The 19,435-nt window shown below is 50.5% G+C and overlaps 1 protein-coding gene across 1 annotated transcript in view; it reads left to right on the top strand.

The window, feature by feature from the left end:
• The window catches only part of BCORL1 (BCL6 corepressor like 1), a 90,005-nt gene that overhangs the window by 21,723 nt on the left and 48,847 nt on the right, over positions 1-19,435 (top strand). Inside the window, exons 2-4 of the mRNA XM_049766721.1 lie at positions 4,095-4,227; positions 11,416-11,506; positions 11,727-14,987. Of these exons, the coding sequence (XP_049622678.1) occupies positions 4,139-4,227; positions 11,416-11,506; positions 11,727-14,987 (3,441 nt within the window). The 5' untranslated portion in view covers positions 4,095-4,138. The remainder of the gene's footprint in view (positions 1-4,094; positions 4,228-11,415; positions 11,507-11,726; positions 14,988-19,435) is intronic.

Genomic DNA, 19,435 nt, shown 5'->3' with positions numbered 1-19,435 from the left:
TCTGCTACTGAAGAATGTGTGCTTGATTCAGAAGCCAGAGGAAAGCTTTAGGAAGTAGTTAAGGAAGTAGGGGGTGATGTGATCAAACTGTTGCTTTAGAAGATGAATTTATTGTGGAATCAAGAGATGGGAGGCAGAGGGGCCAGTTAAGAGGCTATTGTCATATTCTGGTGTGTGACAAGGGCCCTTATCAGACTCGTGGCAAAGAGGGGAGAATGGAGGATGGAGATGGCATTATTAAGGCTTGACTCTTGATTAGACATGGGTGGGAGGGCTAGAGGAGGAGTTGAAGACATTGAAATTTTCAGGCATAGGGATATGGTGCTGTTCAGTAAGATTGGAAACCCCACTGGGGGGTGGGGAGCCAGTTTATGGGAACAGATAATGAGTTCAGTTGGAGACAGGGAATTTGAGGGGCTTGGTGGACATCCAATTAATAGGAAGTCGGCTGGCAGCTGGAAATTCTAGTCTAGGCTGAAGGAGAGAGGTTGGGGCTAGAGATTCAGACTTAGGGGACACAAAGGAGGAGTTGAAGCTGGGAGCTCATGGCTGACAGGAAGAGGGGCAGAAGAGCCAGAGCCAGGCTGTGCTACCCAGAAAGACAGATGGGGTTGTGGGGATGACAGATAGACAAGACAAGGGATGCTGAAGAGAAGCTTAGACATAGAGGAGGATTGGAGTGGGAGCAGGGGAAAGTGGGGAGAAGGGCAGGTGTGTGGAAGGATTGGGGGACCAGGCACTATGCAGAGGTGGGTTGGGGTGGAGGGGGAGAAAGCCCCCCTTCAGAGAGACTTGTGGGCACTGGGGCAGGTGGAAAGCCAGTGAAAGGCCAGTAGGTAGAAATGGGCTGGGTTGGCCACAGTTACCTGAGAATGTTCTGGAGAGGGCAGGCCCAGACTGGTCCCCTCTCACTTCCTCACGCTTTTCTGTGTTGCGCTGTACCAACCAGTGTCCTTATGGCTGTGTCTGAGAATATTAGGACACACCAAGTGGTGCTCAGAGTTTACTCTTGACTTTGTGCTCAGGGAGCATTCCTGGCAGGACTTGGGGGAACATTTGCAGGATTGAACCATTCTCCTCCCCTCCCCTCCACTCCCAATTCACCCTTTGCTTCCTATCTTGATAACCCGGTTTTAAACTGGAACCCATTCCACCCTACGTACCTTCTAGAGCCTGTGTTATATTACCTAACATACTTTAACATTGAAAGGGGGGCCTGGTTGCTTAAAACCCAGCTGTGCTCAGGGCTTCTCTTAACTATGCTTAGGGATCATTCGTGGCTAGGCTTGTGGGGATCACATGTAGTGCTGGAAATTGAACCTGGATTGGCTGCAGGCAAGGCAAGTGCCCTAACCACTGCATTATTTCTCTGGCCCAACATTGGATCTTTTTTTTTTGGCTACACCATGGTCCTCAGGGCTTATTCCTGGCTCTGCACTCTGGAATTACTTCTGGCAGTGCCCAGGGGACCATATGGGATGCTGGGGATTAAACCCGTTAGTCACATGTAAGACAAACACACCACCTGCTGGGTTATCACTCCGGCCTCAGCAATATTGAAAATTTTTTTTGGTTTTTGGGTCACACCCGGTAGCACTCAGGGGTTCCTCCTGGCTCTATGCTCAGAAATCAGTCCTGGCAGGCTCAGGGGACCATATGGGATGCCAGGATTCTCGAACCACTGACCTTCGGCATGAAAGGCAAACGCCTTACCTCCATGCTATCTCTCTGGCCCTACAATATTGAATTTTTAATGTATTCATTAGCTTATTACACTTGATTATAAGGTCAGTAGAGCTGGATTGATAGTACAGCAGCTAGGGCATTTTCTTTGCATGCAACTAAACCAGGTTCAAGCCTCAGAAACCATATGTTCCCCTTTGAGCCATTCAGGAGTGATTCCTGCATGCAGAGCCAGGGGTAAGCCCTGAGTACTGCTGGGTATGAATCTCAAACCAAAACCAAATGAAACTGAAGGTGGAAATTTGTCATATGTGTGTATTATTGAGTTCTCAGTAATATAATAGGAGCTCAGGAAAAAAACTTTGTACAAACTTTTTTTTTGAGGGGGGGGCTAGAGTGGTATCAGGATTCATTCAAGTCCAGAGCCTTATTGCATGCTTGAACTTTCTCACTGAGGTTCATTTCTGACTTAATGTATATTTATGATATATTTGTTGACTGAACAGTCTCGGATGATGGTACAAAGGATAACAGAAACAAATCCCTCATGTGACAGCTTCTCATTGGGATTTACTTTGGTACGTTGAGAAAAGCACAAAATTCTCATCATAGTATAGTTCCGTTAGTTGAGCTTTGAATAGTGTTTTCAGTATTTATTATTTTTTATTCCTAGTCTTGGCCATACCCACCAATACTCAATACTCAGAGCTTTCTCTGGGCTCTGTACTCAGTGCTCAGAGGACCATTGTCTGAGCCAGGGATTGAACCAGGGTTGGCAAAGCAAATGCCTTAACCCTGTACTTTCTCTTGAGACCCCTCTTACTGTTTATTTTTAAAATTGGTTGGGGGATACTTCTGCTATATGAGCTGTGGTGCTCATATCCACTGCTTGCTAGGGCCACACTCAGCAGTGCTCACGGAGGGAACCCATGTGGTACCAGAGATGGAAAGTCCATGTGACTTAGACACATAGAAGATATACCTTCCTCTTGAGCCACATATCTCATCTCCTGAGGAGCATAAACATAAGTATAGCTCATAAGTTAATCCAAACCCATTGGATAAACCTCTTTTTGGGGAGAATAACCTAGTTCTTAGGGCTTACTCCTGGTTTTGCACTCAGGGATCACTCCTGGAGGGACTAGGGGACTATATGGGACACCAGGTATTCAGCCTGGGTCATCCACATGTAAGACGAGAGACTTACCCACTGTACTCTCTCCATTCCCTAAACCTCTTTTTCTTGATGTCTCTTTTGCTCTAGAAAATGAATTTGTTGTATAGTGGTTGGCAATGGTGAGACCTGAACACTGACCGGTGAAGTGCATGGAGGATCATGGGGATGACAGATTGGAAGGGACAAGGACAGAAATGTGGTTCTTGGGGCTGGGAAGGTGGCACTAGATAGAGCTAAGGTGTCTGCCTTGCAAGCACTAGTGTAGGACGGACCACGGTTCGATCCCCCAGCATCCCATATGGTCCCCCCAAGTCAGGGGCGATTTTCTGAGCGCGTAGCCAGGTGTAACCCCTGAGCGTCAAGCAGGTGTGGCACAAAAACCAAAGAAAAAAGAAAAAAGAAATGTGGTTCTTGATGGAATGTGACTTGATGTCTGTGTGCATGTAGTCAGAGTACAAGGATTATTGCAACCTACGTAGAGGGATATTTAAACCAGGTTGGAAACATTTATGATAACCGTGTACCTCCCAGTTTGCAGTGGGGGGAAAAAGAGGCCCCCCCCCCGCCACCAAAGGCCTGTAAAGCAAGCACGTGCTTCCTTTGGAAAGCTTCAGTTGGCCGTGTCACTCAAAGACTTCTGTGGGAGCAAAAGATCCCCAGAAGTCTTCCACCGTCTCGCTCCTCTAATTGTCGTTGGTTAGGCTAATGTGAAAGAAAACATATTGCCATCTCATTTGTCGGGAATGGATAGAATTTCCTCGACTACGCATGCACATCTGTCTTTAAGATCATTTAAAAAAATCACGCTAGATGATTAACAGCATCTTCCTCTTCATCCTGAAACCTGTAGATTCCTGGGAAGCTGGTGCTTCAGCAGCTCGACGTGCATATTCATTTTCTCAAGCGGGTCGCCTGGCAAAAAACACATTACCCCTGGGTGCTGTCATTACCTTGATTTCATGGCTTCTGTTTACCCTGAGTGACTCAAGTGGAGGTGGTTGGTCCAAGCTCTGATTTTTTTTTTTTTTTGGTTTTTGGGTCACACCTGGCAGCCCTCGGGCTACTCCTGGCTCTATGCTCAGAAATCGCTCCTGGCAGGCTCAGGGGACCATACGGGGGATACTGGGATTCGAATCATTGTCCTTTTGGATGCAAAGCAAATGCCCTACATCTATGCTATCTCTCCAGGCCCTGAGCTCTGATTTTTGGTTTGGGGGCTGTTCTTTCTCCTCAGGGGCAGTGGCCACAGCAAGTCCTATCAGGTGGTGAGTGGCTGTCATGATCTCTGCAGCACCGCTCTACAGCAGCGGCGTGCACAACTGGACCAGCTCTGACCGGATTCGCATGTGTGGCATCAACGAGGAGAGGTAAGAGGCCAGACAGATGGCACCACCCGGCAAGCAGGAGTTTCCTCTCCAGCGGGCTCAGGGAGGGGTGGGTACATGAGAGATCCATGTGCTGTCCCGTTTGGATGGTCCAAGTAAGGTTTTGTCCTGTCTAGGCCGGAGTAATAGCACAGCAGTAGAGCGTTTGCCTTGCACGCAGCCAACCCAGGACTGACCTAGTTTGATCCCCGGCATCCCATATGTTCCCCCTGAGCCTGCCAGGAGCAATTTCTGAGCACAGAGCCAGGACTAACCCCTCAGTACCGCTGGGTATGGCCCAATAACCCCCCAAAAAATTTGTCCTGTCATACTGAGTTCAAGGTTTGTATAAGATAAGAGAATTCTGTGCCTCCCTAGTTCAGCTTCCTAGTGGAAATGATAAGTGCGTATCAGCATTGTCCTGCCTCATGAGGCTAATGATGTTGTATGGTGAGATTTCTTAAGTCCAGGTAGGGCTTGCCCTGCACACAGCTGACCCAGGTTGGGTCCCTGGCACCTCATGTGGTCTTCTGAGCCCTACCAGGAGTGCGGAGCCATGAGTAAGCCATGAGCACTTCAGGATGTGACCCCAAAGCTCCCACCAAAAAAAAGGATACCAAAGAGAAAGCCACATTGCTTCATGTTATCTTTAGGTAGTGTGGAGAGTTGGTGAGACCTGCATGTTCTGTGTGTGTTCTTAATATTTTTTCTACTTACCAAAAACATGTGGCTTCTCAAGCTCAGGCTTTTTCCTGACCAGACCCCACCAAGGGGCACAAGAAACGTGTCCTTCAGCTTTTATATTTGATGCAAGAGAGCTGAGTGTGTGATACTTGAGAGGCCACTTCAATTTTGATAGAAGACATGACTCCCCCACACTTGCTGCTGGTTTAGCTGTAGCTTCAACCCAAATATTATTAAAGTCCACATACTTCCAAACAGTCACCTAGTACACAGAACAGGAGGGCTTTCGCTCGGTCTTGGGGGCCTAGCATTTTCTGGTTAAATCTTAGAAATGGACGGGCAGACATGCAGGTTGAGCATGTAGAATTTTGAGAATTTTGAATTGGTCATCTTGAGAGGCAGGTGAGTAGATATCTGTTTATCTGCTTTTATTCTTCACTTGAGAGCCATGTGCCTAAGTTCCTCTCATCCGTTAGAACAGGCCTTTTTATTTTTTTAAGCCATTAGTGCCTAATAGCTTAATGTTCTCTATACTGGTGAATGAGTTAGAGAAGGACTTAAAAGGAATTTAATTTTGGAATATAAAAGTCAAGACCAAGGAAAATAAAGTTCCTTTTAGAAGTGGCAGACGAAACTTATCTTCTTCTGCATTTGTGGTATGAGGTAATTACTGAGCGATGATCTGGGGAGGGTGGATGGTGGTATTGATTGATATAAGAATTCATTGCCAACTAGTTACAAGTAGTTGAGGCTTTGGTAGAGCTGGGCTATAGCCTTTCCCCCAAATCAATGGCCAAAGTTAGCTTGGTTCACTGTCCATTTGAAATGCCTGCTGAGAAAGGAGCAGGAAATGGATCTGGAACATTATTTTCCTTTTTTCTGGGCCTTTCTTGGGGCGTTAAATTACCAAATATGCCGAGCGGTCAAAATGACCTTTTAAGCATTGTCACTTCAGATCTCATCTGTCCTTTATTGTTGCCTTTCTTGTATAGACTGTGCTAGTGTTGATTTCCAAAATGTAATCTCGCCTTATTTAAAACCATCTTCTTGACTCTTTAGACATTGTAGAATTTGGAAATAGTGTGTCCAAAGCTTCACATAACGCGCGCATGCGCATTTGTGTGTGTGTGTGTGTGTGTGTGTGTGTGTGTGTATGAAGTCTTAAAGTTACATTTTTTGTGCCACACCCAGTGACACTCAAGGGTTAGTTACTCAGTTACTCCTGGCTATGCGCTCAGAAATCGCCCCTGGTTTTGGGGGACCATATGAGGCGCTGGGGATCGAACCGCAGTCAGTCCCAGGTTAGCGTGTGCAAGGCAGATGCCCTACCACGTGCACCACCGCTCCAGCCCCATAGTTACTTTTGAGCAACCTACCTGCACTACCAGCTTCTTGAGGACAGTAGGGGCAGAGACAGGTTTTCTGCTGGCTGCAGGAGTCTTGCTTGCTTATATCTATTCATTGTTTTAAGCAGCATCTATTTAGTAAATCAAAGGGGAACAAGCCAATAGTTCTGAGATTTGGGTGTTTTGAAGAGAGTAACCTCTACAGGTCTTCTGGGAATCAAGATGCAAGAACAATGAACTTTCCAAAAGACTTCTCAGAGGCAGTGATGTTTAGGCTAAAGCTTTGAAGGATTTGCAGGACTTTGTATTGGAAGTGGAATTTCCTCCAAAGTTGGTTCAAGGAAGGTGCTTGCTGGGAGCGTAGTCTAGGGGCAAAGTGGGGGAAACAGGCAGGGCAAGATAAGGAGACTGAGGCATATCATTATAGTCAGGGACCCAAGATCTGAAAAGGCCCCCACTTGAAGTTCCCACTCCTGGCTCAAGGATTACTTGTGGTGGTGCTTGGGGGAATCATTTGGGGTGCCAGGGATCGAATCTCTGGACCCTGAGCTCCTAACTCTTAGGCAGATGACCCTGAAAGGTTGTGGTCAATTCTGGTGTGGTTTTTGTGGTTAACAGTGCAGGGTCCTCTCTGTTAGGAAGAAACTTGAGGGATTGCTGTTTAGTCTTGTTTGAAGCCTTATTTGAGTCCTGTTCTCTTCCCCTCATCTCCCATCCCTCCCCTACATGCTATCCTCTCCCCCAAACCTTGTCTCAGTGGTTCAGTTTTTGCTTGGTCCAGGTTTGCACCTCCCTCTCCTCAGAGTTGTGCAGGAAAATGGCTTTATAGTTTCCCCCCTGAGCTTCCGGGGCTGGGACTTAGATTACCCGAGGATCGCCCTGCTGGCCCTGCTGTTCTCCAGGCCCTGCCTTCAAGGTTGAGGATGGCTGCTTGGAAAGGGATTTCTGTGGGGTAAGCACCAACAAGAGGGATAGAAACGCACTGAGAACTGTCAGTCATTTGCTTTAGCAGGCAGGGAGAGAATGGAAATAAGTAGCATCTTTTCTCTGTGTTCCCTCACATGGGGTGGACAAGGGTTGTGGGGACCATGCTGCAGGTTTTTTCACACCACTGTCCTCCATTCAAAACTATCATGAGGCAGGGGCTGGAGCAATAGCATAGCAGTAGGGCATTTGTCTTTCACGTGGTTGGTCCAGGAAGGACCTTGGTTCGATCCTTGGCATCCCATGTGGTGCCCCGAGCCAGGAGTGATTTCTGAATGCATAGCCAGGAGTTACCCATGAGCATCACAGGGTGTGGCCCAAAAAGCAAACAAACAAACAAAGAACCAAACCAAAACAAAAAAACCAAACACCTATCAGGAGGCAATTCTGCTCCCTGGCACAAGGTTCAAGGTTGGGGCCTTGCCTTTCTAGTCTCTCCAGAGTTGGTGTCTGAGTATGTTTTCTTTGGGGCTGGAACGATAGTGCAGCTGGAAAGACTCTTTCTTGTATATGGCTGATCCGAGTTCGATGCCTGGCAATCTCATATGTACCCGAGCACCAATAGTAGTTCTTGAATGCAGAGCCAGGAATAACCCCTGACCATCGCTGGGTGTGGTCTCAAGCCAAAACATATGTTTTCTCTTTTCTCTTTGCTTCCCTTCCATGTTTTTTGGCTTTGGCTTTGATTTGGGCCCATACCCAGCTGTTCTCAGGGCTTACTCCAGGATCTATGCTCAGGGTTTCATTCCTAGCAGTGCTTGGGGACAGAACCAGAGCTAGCTCTGTTGAAGATAGCCCTTGAAAGTCTAGCAGTGATCCTCAAACTTTTTAAACAGGGGTCCAGTTCACTGTTTCTCAGACTGTTGGAGGGCCGGGCTATAGTAAAAACAAAAACTAGGAACAAATTCCCTATGCACACTGCATATATCTTATTTTGAAGTGAAGAAACAAACCAGGAACAAATACAATATGTGGGCCGTAGTTTGAGGACCACTGACTCTAAGAGCATGTCTTCAGTACCTAGCACTTACCCTCTTTACCATCGTTTATCATTTCTAGCAGTGGGACACTCATAATTATGGTTTGGGGACCTGACAGTGCTGGAGTTGGAATCCAGGGCTCCCACATGCTGACCATGTGCTCCTTTCAGCCATTGTCTCCCAGGTCCTGTCAGTGAAGATCCTTTCATAGCCCCAAGGATGTGGGCAGACTCACTATATTTTCCTTACCTCCTTACCTTCTTGGTTTCTCTTGGCTCCGGGACAGTTCTGGAGTCAATTCAAGTTTCTCAAGGGATGTAGTTTGGTTCCTTCCTGCTCTTGTTCGGATCAGCCCCAGGTTGCCTGCTTGCCCTTTGGCTAGGAGGATTGCTGAGGGAGGAGCTTGCTGTTGGGGGTTATCACTGTACTCCAGTAGAGGCTGCAGAGGAAGGGGCAAACCGATGACAGTCCACATCCATATCTGCTGATCACACACACCATTGCTATGCTGTCTTCTTTTGTTTCTTCTTCCCTCTTTCCCCCTTTCTCCCTCCTTTCCTTCTTCCTTCCCTCCCTTTTCCTCACATTGGGGCCACTGTACGCCTGACTTTGTGCTCAGAGATTATTCCTGGAAGGTCTCAGGGAACCCTGTGAATTGAACTGGGATCTGCTTCATTCAAGAGAAGCATCTTAACCCCTGTAACTATTTTTTCCAGTTCAGTTTTTTTGGGGGGATGTTGGTGGTGGTGGGACATACACAGTGATACCCAGGGCTTACTCCTTACCCTACACTCAGGAAATACTCCTGGCAGGCTCAGGGCACCATATGGGTGCTGGGGATTGAAACCAGGTTAGCCACATGCAAGGCAAACACCATACCTAAGAGGATTTATCCTCTTTGATCTTGACCTTCACATTCTTATTTTTTAGAGGCGGGAGAAATGGTCAAGATACACTGGTTTTTTTTGTTCGTTTGTTTGTTTTGAGGACACAACAGTGGGTATTCAAGACTTACTCTTTTTTTTTGTTTTGGGGCCACACCTGGCGGTGCTCAGGGGTTACTCCTGGCTGTCTGCTCAGAAATAGCTCCTGGCAGGCACGGGAGACCATATGGGACACCGGGATTCGAACCAACCACCTTTGGTCCTGGATTGGCTGCTTGCAAGGCAAACGCCGCTGTGCTATCTCTCCGGGCCCTCAAGACTTACTCTTAATTCTAATTCTATGCTTAGGGATCATTCATGGCGGGTCTTGGGGGAGACTTACGGGATACCTGAAATTAATGCCCAGTTAGGCATATTTTAAGCCAATGCTTTTACCCTCTGTACTGTCACTCTGGCTCCAAGATAGTCCATTTTTAAGATTCTTTCCTGGGCCAGTGAAATAGCACAGAGGTAGGGTGTTGACCTTGCAAGCACCCAATTTAGGACGGATGGTGGTTCGAATCCTGGCATCCCATGTGGTCCCCTGTGCCTGCCAGGAGCGATTTCCGAGTGCAGAGCCAGGAGTAACCCCTGAGCACTGCTGGTTGTGACCCAAAAACCAAAAAAATTTCTTTCCCCGAGTTTCTAGAAGGCTTTTCAAGCAAGTGGCTGGGAGCAGGGGTGGAGGGGTAGCTGCAGTTGAATATTCCACCAAAGAGACCCATACCTCTCACCTGGAGCACTCGTCTCGTCACAATACAAACCTTAAATTTGGTTTCTGATCTTGAGGGTTCCTCCTTTGAGAATACTGAGGTAACTGGCAGACCCCAGGGGAGACTGGAGACCTACCTGGCAGTGGGGTGTAGCAATGAAAGTGGGGAGTAGCAATGAAAGTGGGACAGAAGAAAGAGGGCTGGCTGGGGCCCAGTGATAATGGGGAAGGGGGAGAAGATACCCTCAAGATCCTAGTGGCCTCAAATCATTACACATGCTAAGAATCATGGACTGTTCTAAGCAGACCCATTAGGTGCACTGGGGGTGATTCAGAGATACTGCATGAAGTGCACTAGAAGTCACTATTTATTGTATTTGGGGGGCACATCTGGAAGTGCTCAGGAGTTACTCCTGGCAGTTCTCAGGAGACCATTTGGGATGGGGTGCCAATGCTCGAAGCATGGTCAGCCCATGCAAGGCAGGTGACTCACCTCTTCAGCCTCATGGCTCTTTATTTTTGTTTGTTTGTTTGTTTGTTTTGGGGCCATACCCAAAACACCCAAACAGTGATGCTGACACTCAGGGGTTACTCCTGGCTATACACTCAGAAATCACTTCTGGCTTGGCAAGTTTGCCAGGGAATCGAATCCTGGTCCATCCTAGGTCAGTCGCATGCAAGGCAAACTCCCTTCCGAGCCACAGCTCCGCTCCCCCCCCCCCCCCCGACTATTTTTTAGAAAGGATAACCTGGGCCGGGCAGTGGCGCTAAAGGTAAGGTGCCTGCCTTGCCTGCGCTAACCTTGGACGGACCGAGGTTCGATCCCCCGGCGTCCCATATGGTCCCCCAAGCCAGGAGCAACTTCTGAGCACATAGCCAGGAGTAACCCCTGAGCGTTACCGGGTGTGGCCCAAAAACCAAAAAAAAAAAAGAAAGAAAAGAAAAGAAAGGATAACCTGAAGAGCCCCTGAAGCCAGGTTTTCTTCGTGACTTACAATCAGATAGCCTTGAAGAAGAAAGTGACTGGCATGCCTCCTGAAGTCTTTGTAATTTGGATTTGTCTGACATCTTTGTTGGGTCACCTTGACTTGACATGCTGGGGTATTTTACCCCCCCCAAAAGGAGACAGACTCAAAGACGGGTATCTAGTCAGCATCACCTTTTGCTTGTTTGTTTTGGGGTCACACCTCGTGTGCTGAGTTTACGCCTGGTTCTGCACTCAGGACTCACTTCTGGTGGTGGTTGGGAGACTCTCTGGGATACTGAGAACTGAACCCAGGTTCATACAACATGCAAGGCTCTACCTGCTGTACAATTGCTCTGGACCTAGCATCACTTGTTTTTTCTGGAAAATTGCAGAGCTGCATCTTGGAGGCTCCAGCTTGTGGCCTGGAGTCCCACGCCTTCGGCCACACCACCCAGTATTGGTTGATTTTTTTTTCTCCCAAGCAAGACAGGAAAGATTTTTAGGTATCCCCGAAGGCAGGAAGCACTCTCGGGGAGGTGGTAGTGACCCCAAGACTGGACCTTACACCCCTCTCTGATTCTGTCTCCTATGCCAGAAGAGCACCTCTTTCTGATGAGGAGTCCACGACAGGTGACTGCCAGCACTTTGCATCTCAGGAGTATTGTGTCAGCAACAGTTTTTCCAAGGTAAGGAGACACAGGCCCACATACTGCCCTGCCCCAAAGGCAGAGCAGAGCTGGGCTGTCTGCCACCCCACCAGGCATACTGCTCTTAGCAGCTCCAAACTGTGTACCCCCTAGTTGGTGGTGTTGGCAAAGACCATCAGGAGAGGCCTGGGTGGGAACTCAGGACGCCTGCACCCTGCACAGAGTGAGTAAAGGTGGGCATGCTGCTCTGTCATTGCAGGTGGAGCTCACAGCAGTTGGGAGTGGCGGCAATGCCCGTGGGGCAGACCCAGATGGCAGTGCCACCGAAAAACTTGGGCAAAAGCCAGAAGACAAGCCTGCCGACCCCCAGCCTCAGATGGACTATGCTGGGAATATGGGGGAGGCTGAGGGCCTCTTGGTGCCACTGAGCAGTACAGGAGACGGGATCCCACTTCCCACGCCCGACAGTGCTGAGACTGGCAACAGCAGGGCTGACGAGGCCTGGACTCCCCACAGCAGCCAGATGAGCAAGCAGGTGGACCGCTCGGCAGCTGGTCTAAAGGCCTTGGACCCGAGGCACAGTGTGGGGGAGAAGAATACTATTATTTTGGCAACTCTGGGGACTGGAGTGCCAGTGGAGGGCACCCTGCCTCTGGTTACCACTAACTTCAGCTCGCTGCCGCCTCCCATCTGCCCTCCTGCTTCGGGATCGACCTCTACTCCCCCATCCGTTCCAGAATCATTCCAGGTCCCACTCTCTGGCCCCGCCCCGGTTCCCCATTCTGGGCTCGTTCCTGTCCAGGTCCCTCCTGTCACCACTCCTTCCCCACCTTCAGCACCCATGCCAGCCCTGGCTTCAGTGCCCTCCTCTGTGCCCACGCTCCTCTCTGATTCGACGCCCATCTCCGTGTCTGCCTCAGTCCTAGTGTCGGTGCCCACTTCAGCCTCACCCTCAGGCCCAGCCACCCTGTCGGCTCCGGTCCCGACACCCCTCTCAGTCCCTGTCTCAGCTCCACCCTTGGCTGTGATCCAAGCTCCAGTGCCTCCTTCGGCCCCCACTCTGGTTCTTGCACCCGTCCCCACTCCAGTTCTGGCGCCCATCCCTGCATCCACACCTCCAGCCCCCACTCCATCCACACCGATGGCCACCCCAGCCCCATCTGCTGGCTCGCCTTCTACCCCCACGATCATCCCAGCCTTTGCTCCCACTCCTGTGCCTGCCCCCACCCCAGCCCCGATCTTCACGCCCGCACCTACGCCCATGCCAGCTGCCACCCCAACAGCCATTGCCACCTCTGCACCTATCCCGGCCTCTTTTAGTTTGAGTCGAGTGTGTTTTCCTGCAGCCCAGACACCAGCTATGCAAAAAGTCCCTCTGTCCTTTCAGCCCGGGACAGTCCTGACCTCAAGCCAGCCACTGGTCTATATCCCGCCTCCAAGCTGTGGACAGCCGCTGAGTGTAGCCACACTGCCAACCACCTTGGGGGTATCATCCACGCTTACACTCCCTGTCCTGCCACCCTACCTGCAGGACAGGTGTCTTCCTGGAGTGCTGGCTTCCCCAGAGCTACGGTCTTACCCATATGCATTTTCTGTGGCCCGGCCGCTGGCTTCCGATTCTAAGCTGGTCTCACTAGAGGTGAACAGGCTTCCCTGCGTGTCCCCATCTGGCAGTACCAGCACCCAGCCTGCCCCCGATGGGGTCCCCGGGCCTTTGGCAGACACATCACTCACCACCGCATCTGCCAAGGTGCTTTCAACACCACAGCCTTTGCTGCCCGCTCCCAGCGTGAGCACAGCCCCATCACATCCCACCAAGATGCCCGGAGGTGCTGAGCAGCAGACAGAAGCGACCTCTGTCACCTTCTCGCCCCTCAAGTCTCCTCCACAGCTGGAGCGGGAGATGGCCTCTCCCCCAGAGTGCAGCGAGCTGCCCCTCGACCTTTCCGCCAAGTCCAACAGGCAGAAGCTGCCACTACCCAACCAGCGTAAGACACCCCCCATGCCCGTGTTGACTCCCGTGCACACCAGCAGCAAGGCCCTCCTCTCCACAGTCCTGTCCAGGTCACAGCGCACAGCCCAGGCCGCTGGCAGCAATGTCACCTCTTGCCTGGGCCCCACCGCGTCGCCTTTTGTCATCTTCCCCGAGATTGTGAGGAATGGGGACCCGAGCACCTGGGTGAAGAATTCCACGGCACTCATCAGTACCATCCCGGGCACGTATGTGGGTGTGGCCAATCCAGTGCCTGCGTCCCTGCTGCTGAACAAAGACCCCAACTTGGGCCTCCCCCGAGATCCCCGCCATCTCCCCAAGCAGGAGCCCATTTCCATCATTGACCAAGGAGAGCCGAAAAATACGGGGGCACCCTGTGGCAAGAAGGGTGGCCAGGCGGGGCAGGCAGGGCCTGAGGGACAGGGACAGGCAAGCACAGTCAAACGTTACACCCCAACCCGCATTGCTCCGGTGTTGCCGGGGTGCCAAACTAAGGATCTCTCCCTGTGGAAGCCCACAGGGCCGACAAATATCTACCCACGGTGTTCAGTCAATGGTAAAGCCACTAGCACCCAGGTCCTGCCTGTTGGCTGGCCCCCATATCATCAAACTTCTCTGCTTTCCATTGGCATCTCCAGTACCGGGCAGCTGAATCCCACCCAAGGGGCTCCTATCAGGCCCACTGGTGGTGCCTCTGAGTTGTCAGGGGTAGCAGGTCTTGGGCCCAATGAAACTGTCCACGGGCTGCCTGAAGGGCAACCACGACCCGGGGCCCCCTTTGCTCCAGAGCAGGACGCTGGCACGAAGAACAAAACTTGCAGGATCACTGCCAAGCCTTACGAAGAACAAGTGAACCCTGTCCTCCTGACTCTCAGCCCTCAGACAGGGACATTGGCGCTGGCTGTCCAGCCTAGCAGTGGGGATAGGCTAGTGAACCCAGGACCCGAGGAACCCGACAGCAATCTGAAAGTGGAAGGCACCCAGGGTGCCTGTGGCACAAAGCTGGCAGGAGACACAAAGCCTAAAAACCAAGTGCTGGCCACCTACATGTCCCATGAACTGGTTTTGGCCACCCCTCAGAACTTGCGCACCATGCCCGAACTGCCTTTGCTACCTCACGATGGCCACCCCAAGGAGCTCCTTTTGGACGTGGTTCCCAGCAGCAAGAGGGGTTCCAGCACAGAACTTCCCCAGCTGGGCGGCCAGGTGGACCTGGGACGGGTGAAAATGGAGAAGGTGGATGCGGACGTTGTCTTCAACGTCGCCACCTGCTGCCGGGCCGCTGGACTCCCAGCAGCTGCCCAACGGGGCCCCCCTGCAGTTCGGGGTAAACCTGGGCAGGCCCTAGTGAAGCAGGAGGGCGTCGGCACCTTTGCTTGCAAGAACAAGTGGCATCCAGACTCAGCGGGGTCCGAGGGGGTGACTGAGTCTCTGCCGTCCAAGAAAATGAAGTGTGATAAAGAGAAGGACAGCAAAGAGCAGCCGCCACAGGCCAGAGTGACCAGCCGCAGTTCCCATGGACCCAAGGTGAGTGTGTGTGTTGGGCTTTGATTGAGGGCGGTGGCCAAGCCAGCAGTGGTTGTGCATTTTATTACAGGGAACAGCCCTGGCTTCCCTTTGCCAGGCAGCCATCATTCTGAAGAGCCCAGCCGTTCCCTCCTGGAATGTGTTCTGTGGCAGAGGCCAATCCCTGCAGAGCCCCTCTGCCTTCCCCATGACAGAGGTAACCAGGCCTTGGGAGCCTAAGAACCTTGGAGAAGGAGTTGCTACCTCACCCAAGGAGTCTGCTTGGGCTTTTGCTTGCAGTTGAGTTGGTTCCCAAGCCAGTTGCATCAGAGTCCGAGTCAGCCTAGAAACTCAGGCATTGGGCTATTGGGGAAAGTTGGTGTGTAAAATGGCTCATGCAACTGGGTCTGGGCCTCTTCAGGTTCAGGATGGTGGCAGGTGTTTTAGGCTCTAAAAGTAGCCAGTCCCTAGGGGCCAGAGTGATAGTACAGTGGGCAAGGCACTTGCCTTGTAGGCAACTGACTTGGGTTTGATTTCCCCAGCACAACATACTGTTTCAGGAGTGAATCTGAGCACAGATCCAGGTTTATTTCCTGAGCACTACCGGATTTGTCCCCAAACCCAAAATAAATAAAAGGTAGCCCCCCATCCCTACTCCCACCCTCACACCACCAAAGGACTTGTTTTGAAATGAGCGCCCTTCCAGGAGGGACTCTAAAACCTGGGGGCAATCCAGGGAGACGTTGAGGGGTAGGATTCATTTAGGAGACTGAGTGATTGGTAGTTCAATTCACAAGTCTTTATTTGCACTGGGTATTGGTATATACCAAGCTGTCCCAATTTCTAGACAAAGCATCATGACTTTGTTGAGGGGTCCACAAGTTCTTCATCTCTTTTGAATCTTAGGGCTCCTTGAGAAGCAGCTGAGGGCTGTGGACCTTAGTTCCAGAAGCCTGACCTCAGAATTGTGCCAATCATTTCATGTCAGTTACGGGCCCATCCCACCCGCCTGTCCCCAAAGCCCAGGCCCACACTCTAGGCCAAGAATCCCAGGGTATGACTGGGGGGCAGTCCCTTAAGGGATAGAGTGTAGGGTTGCCAGTGCAAGGTCCAGGGTTTGATTTCCAGTACTGGCTTCCCCCTTCCCCCAACTAACTGGCTGCAGCCCCCACAACAGTGAAAACAAAAAAAGCCCAGGCATAGAGTTTCTGGTGGGTTTTCTCAGCTATCTCACCGCCACCTCTGGATGGCAGAGTTGTGCCAACTAGGAACAAAGGTAGAGCCTAGTAAAGTGGAGAAAGCTTTGCCTGCTCTCCCAACTGCCAGTCGGCCCTGGCTGGCAATAATGAGAGTCCTCACAGGCCGTGTCATTCCAGCAACTGCCCGTCGTCACTCTCCTACCAACTAAGTGCTTTCTAAACACATTATCCAATTCATCTGCTCCGAAGTCCTCTGAGGTGAATGAATGCTATACCTTATTAACAGCTTGATTTTGATGTTTGCATTTAAAAGAATTTTTTGCCTAACTCAGTGATACTCAGGGTTATTCCTTTTTTGTTTTTGTTTTTGGGCCACACCCAGCGACACTCAGGGGTTACTCCTGGTTCTGTGCTCAGAAATAGCTCCTGGCAGGCTTGGGGGATCATATGGGATGCCAGGGGTCAAACCCGGGGTCATTCAGGGTCGGCCGTATGCAAGGCAAATGCTCTACTGCAGTGCTATCACTGCATCAGGAGGTTACTCCGACTCTGCACTCAGGAGTCACTCCTGGTGGTGTTCAGGGGACCATATGGAGGAGTGGGGAATCAAACCCATGCTTGCTGCTTGTAAGACAAGTGCTCTACAGCTGTACTATCACTCCAGTCCCTGCTTGTGATTGGTTTTATTTTTTTGGTTTTTGGTTTTGGGGTCACACGACAGCGCTCGGGTTACTCCTGGCTCTATGCTCAGAAATCGCTCCTGGCAGGCACGGGGCCCCATTTGGGATGCTGGGATTTGAACCACCGTCCTTCTGCATGCAGGGCACACGCCCCATCTCTATGCTATCTCTCTGGCCCTGGTTTTTGCTTTTAAACGAAGGCACCAGAAGCATAGTGGCCAATGGGGACACAGGTACCATAGCTTGACAGGAGCACCTGGTCCCCTCAGCTTTCCAGCCCATGTACTTTAGCCATGCCCCACTGAGCTTCCATGCGGATGTGGAGCTTTCAGCACAGGTTTTGCAAGTGTTTGCTGCTGACTGGCTGCTGCCTGGTAGCCCCGCCCCAGCAGTGGGAAAACATCTGCAAGAGGGCGGTGCTGCAGGACACAGAGGACAGAGAGGACTCTGCTCTCAGGAGCCAGGCACAGGGCCTGAGTTGGCCTTTTGGCCCTACCTGCAGCTGTGTGGTCTGGGTCAAGTGACTACATTCCTGGGGCCCTCCATTTCCTCCTCTGGGTAGTGAGATAGTTAGGGCCTACTCTCAGCTTGTCCTCAAGAGTCACTGAGATAATGCTGTGACACGTCCAGAACAGGCAAACAGAACGGAGAATGAGTGGTTACTGAAGCTTGCCTAGGAGAGGCAGGAGGGGAGACACTACTGCTTCAGGGGTTTGAACTTTCCACTTTGAGGTATTGCAAAAATTAGGGAACTAGATGGTGTGTGTCAAAGCTTTTTATAGGACTATTTTTTTTTTTTTGGTTTGGGGAACATCTAGCAGTGCTCAGGGCTTATTCCTGATTCTGCACTCAAGAAAGAATCATTCCTAGCAGTGCTCATGAGACCAGATGGGATAGTAGGGGGTCGAATATGGGTTGGCCGCATGTAAAACAAGCACTTTACCCTAGCCCCTATACTATTACTCCTACCCCTCGGTAACTATTCTTTATTTTAAATGTTTTTTTTTATTGAGGGGCTGGCAGATAGTATAAGGTAGGACCCAGTGCCTTGCATCTGGCTGATCTAGATGACCAGATGATTCCCTAAGCCCAAAAGGGGGTGATTCCTTCCTTCCTTCCTTCCTTCCTTCCTTCCTTCCTTCCTTCCTTCCTTCCTTCCATCCTTCCTCCTTCCATCCATCCTTCCTTCCTTCCTTCCTCTTCCTCCTCCCTCCCTCCCTCCCTCCTCCCTCCCTCCCTTCCCTCCCTCCCTCCCTCCCTCTCCTCCCTCCCTCTCCCTCCCTCCTTTTCCTCCCTCCCTCCCTCCCTCCCTCTTTTTCTTTGTTTTTTTGGGTCACACCCAGCAATGCTCAGGGGTTACTCCTGGCTCTATGCTCAGAAATCCCTTGGGGGGATGCCGGGATTTGAATCACTATCGTTCTGCATGCAAGGCATATGCCATACCTCCATGCTATCTCTCCGGTCCCAAAAGGGGGAGATTTCTGAGAGCAAAGCCAGTACTGTATCCTGAACACAGCCATGGGTTGCCCCCAAACAAAGTTTTACTGAGACTCCATGGTTTACAATATTATTGATAATGCTGTTCCATGTCCACAGTTCTAATACCACACCCATCACCAATGCACCAACTTCCCTCTTACAAGGACCCCAACACCCTTCCCTGTCAATTCCCTGTTAACATGACTGTTCAAAAAAAATAAAGGTACATTGGAAGAAGGATTTTGCATAGTTGATCTCAGTAAAGAGACATAAGCAGAGCTTTTATTTTTGAGACAACTCACACCCAGCCATGCTCAGATATCACTCCTAGCTCTATGCTCAGGGGTCAGTCCTGGTGGGCTCTGAGGATCATAGGGGATGTGGAAGATAGAATCCAGATCAGCCACATGCAAGACAAACAGCCTACCTGTTGTACTATTTTGTACTATTTTTCTGGCCCCCGAAGCTGTATTTTTCAAATCAAACAGGTGGTGTAGTTAGATGGTTAGAATAGTGCCTAGCATACAGTAAGTGCTGTGTTAGTGGCTGCTGTATTCACATTAGTAGATCAAAATAAATAAACCAACAACAATAACAAAGCAGTCTTGGTCCCTGCCCTCTTGCAGCATATGTTAGAAGGAAGCAGGTACCACCCCTGCCTAGATTAGAGATAGTTTGTTAGGTTACCTGACAAGAGAGTAATAGTACCAAGTCAGGGGCCTTCAAGCCATCCTTAGTGATTGTCCGTAAGGATACTGGAGTGGATAGAGCTAAAAACTTTATATCTTGGCCGGAGAGATAGCACAGTAGTAGGGCATTTGACTTGCAAGCAGCCAATCCAGGACAGATGGTTCGAATCCTGGCACCCCATATGGTCCACGATGCCTCCCAGGAGCGATTTCTGAGTGCAGAGCCAGGAGTAACCCGAGTGCTGCCGGGTGTGCCCCCCCCCAAAAATAACCTACATCTATCTTTATATTCCATTTTCCTGAGAAAGGAATCATTAATAAGGAAACCTTGATCAGGAATTTATTCAGAGCAATAGCACCATTTGCCCTGGAATTTATGCTTGTCTGGTAAGGTGAGTCAAGCTGTACCAGCGGACAGTTCT

Source organism: Suncus etruscus, chromosome X (genome assembly GCF_024139225.1).
Source record: "Suncus etruscus isolate mSunEtr1 chromosome X, mSunEtr1.pri.cur, whole genome shotgun sequence".
Lineage (NCBI taxonomy): Eukaryota > Metazoa > Chordata > Mammalia > Eulipotyphla > Soricidae > Suncus > Suncus etruscus.
Note: the sequence above shows the minus strand (reverse complement) of the source record. Positions and strands in the feature narration are given on the sequence as shown.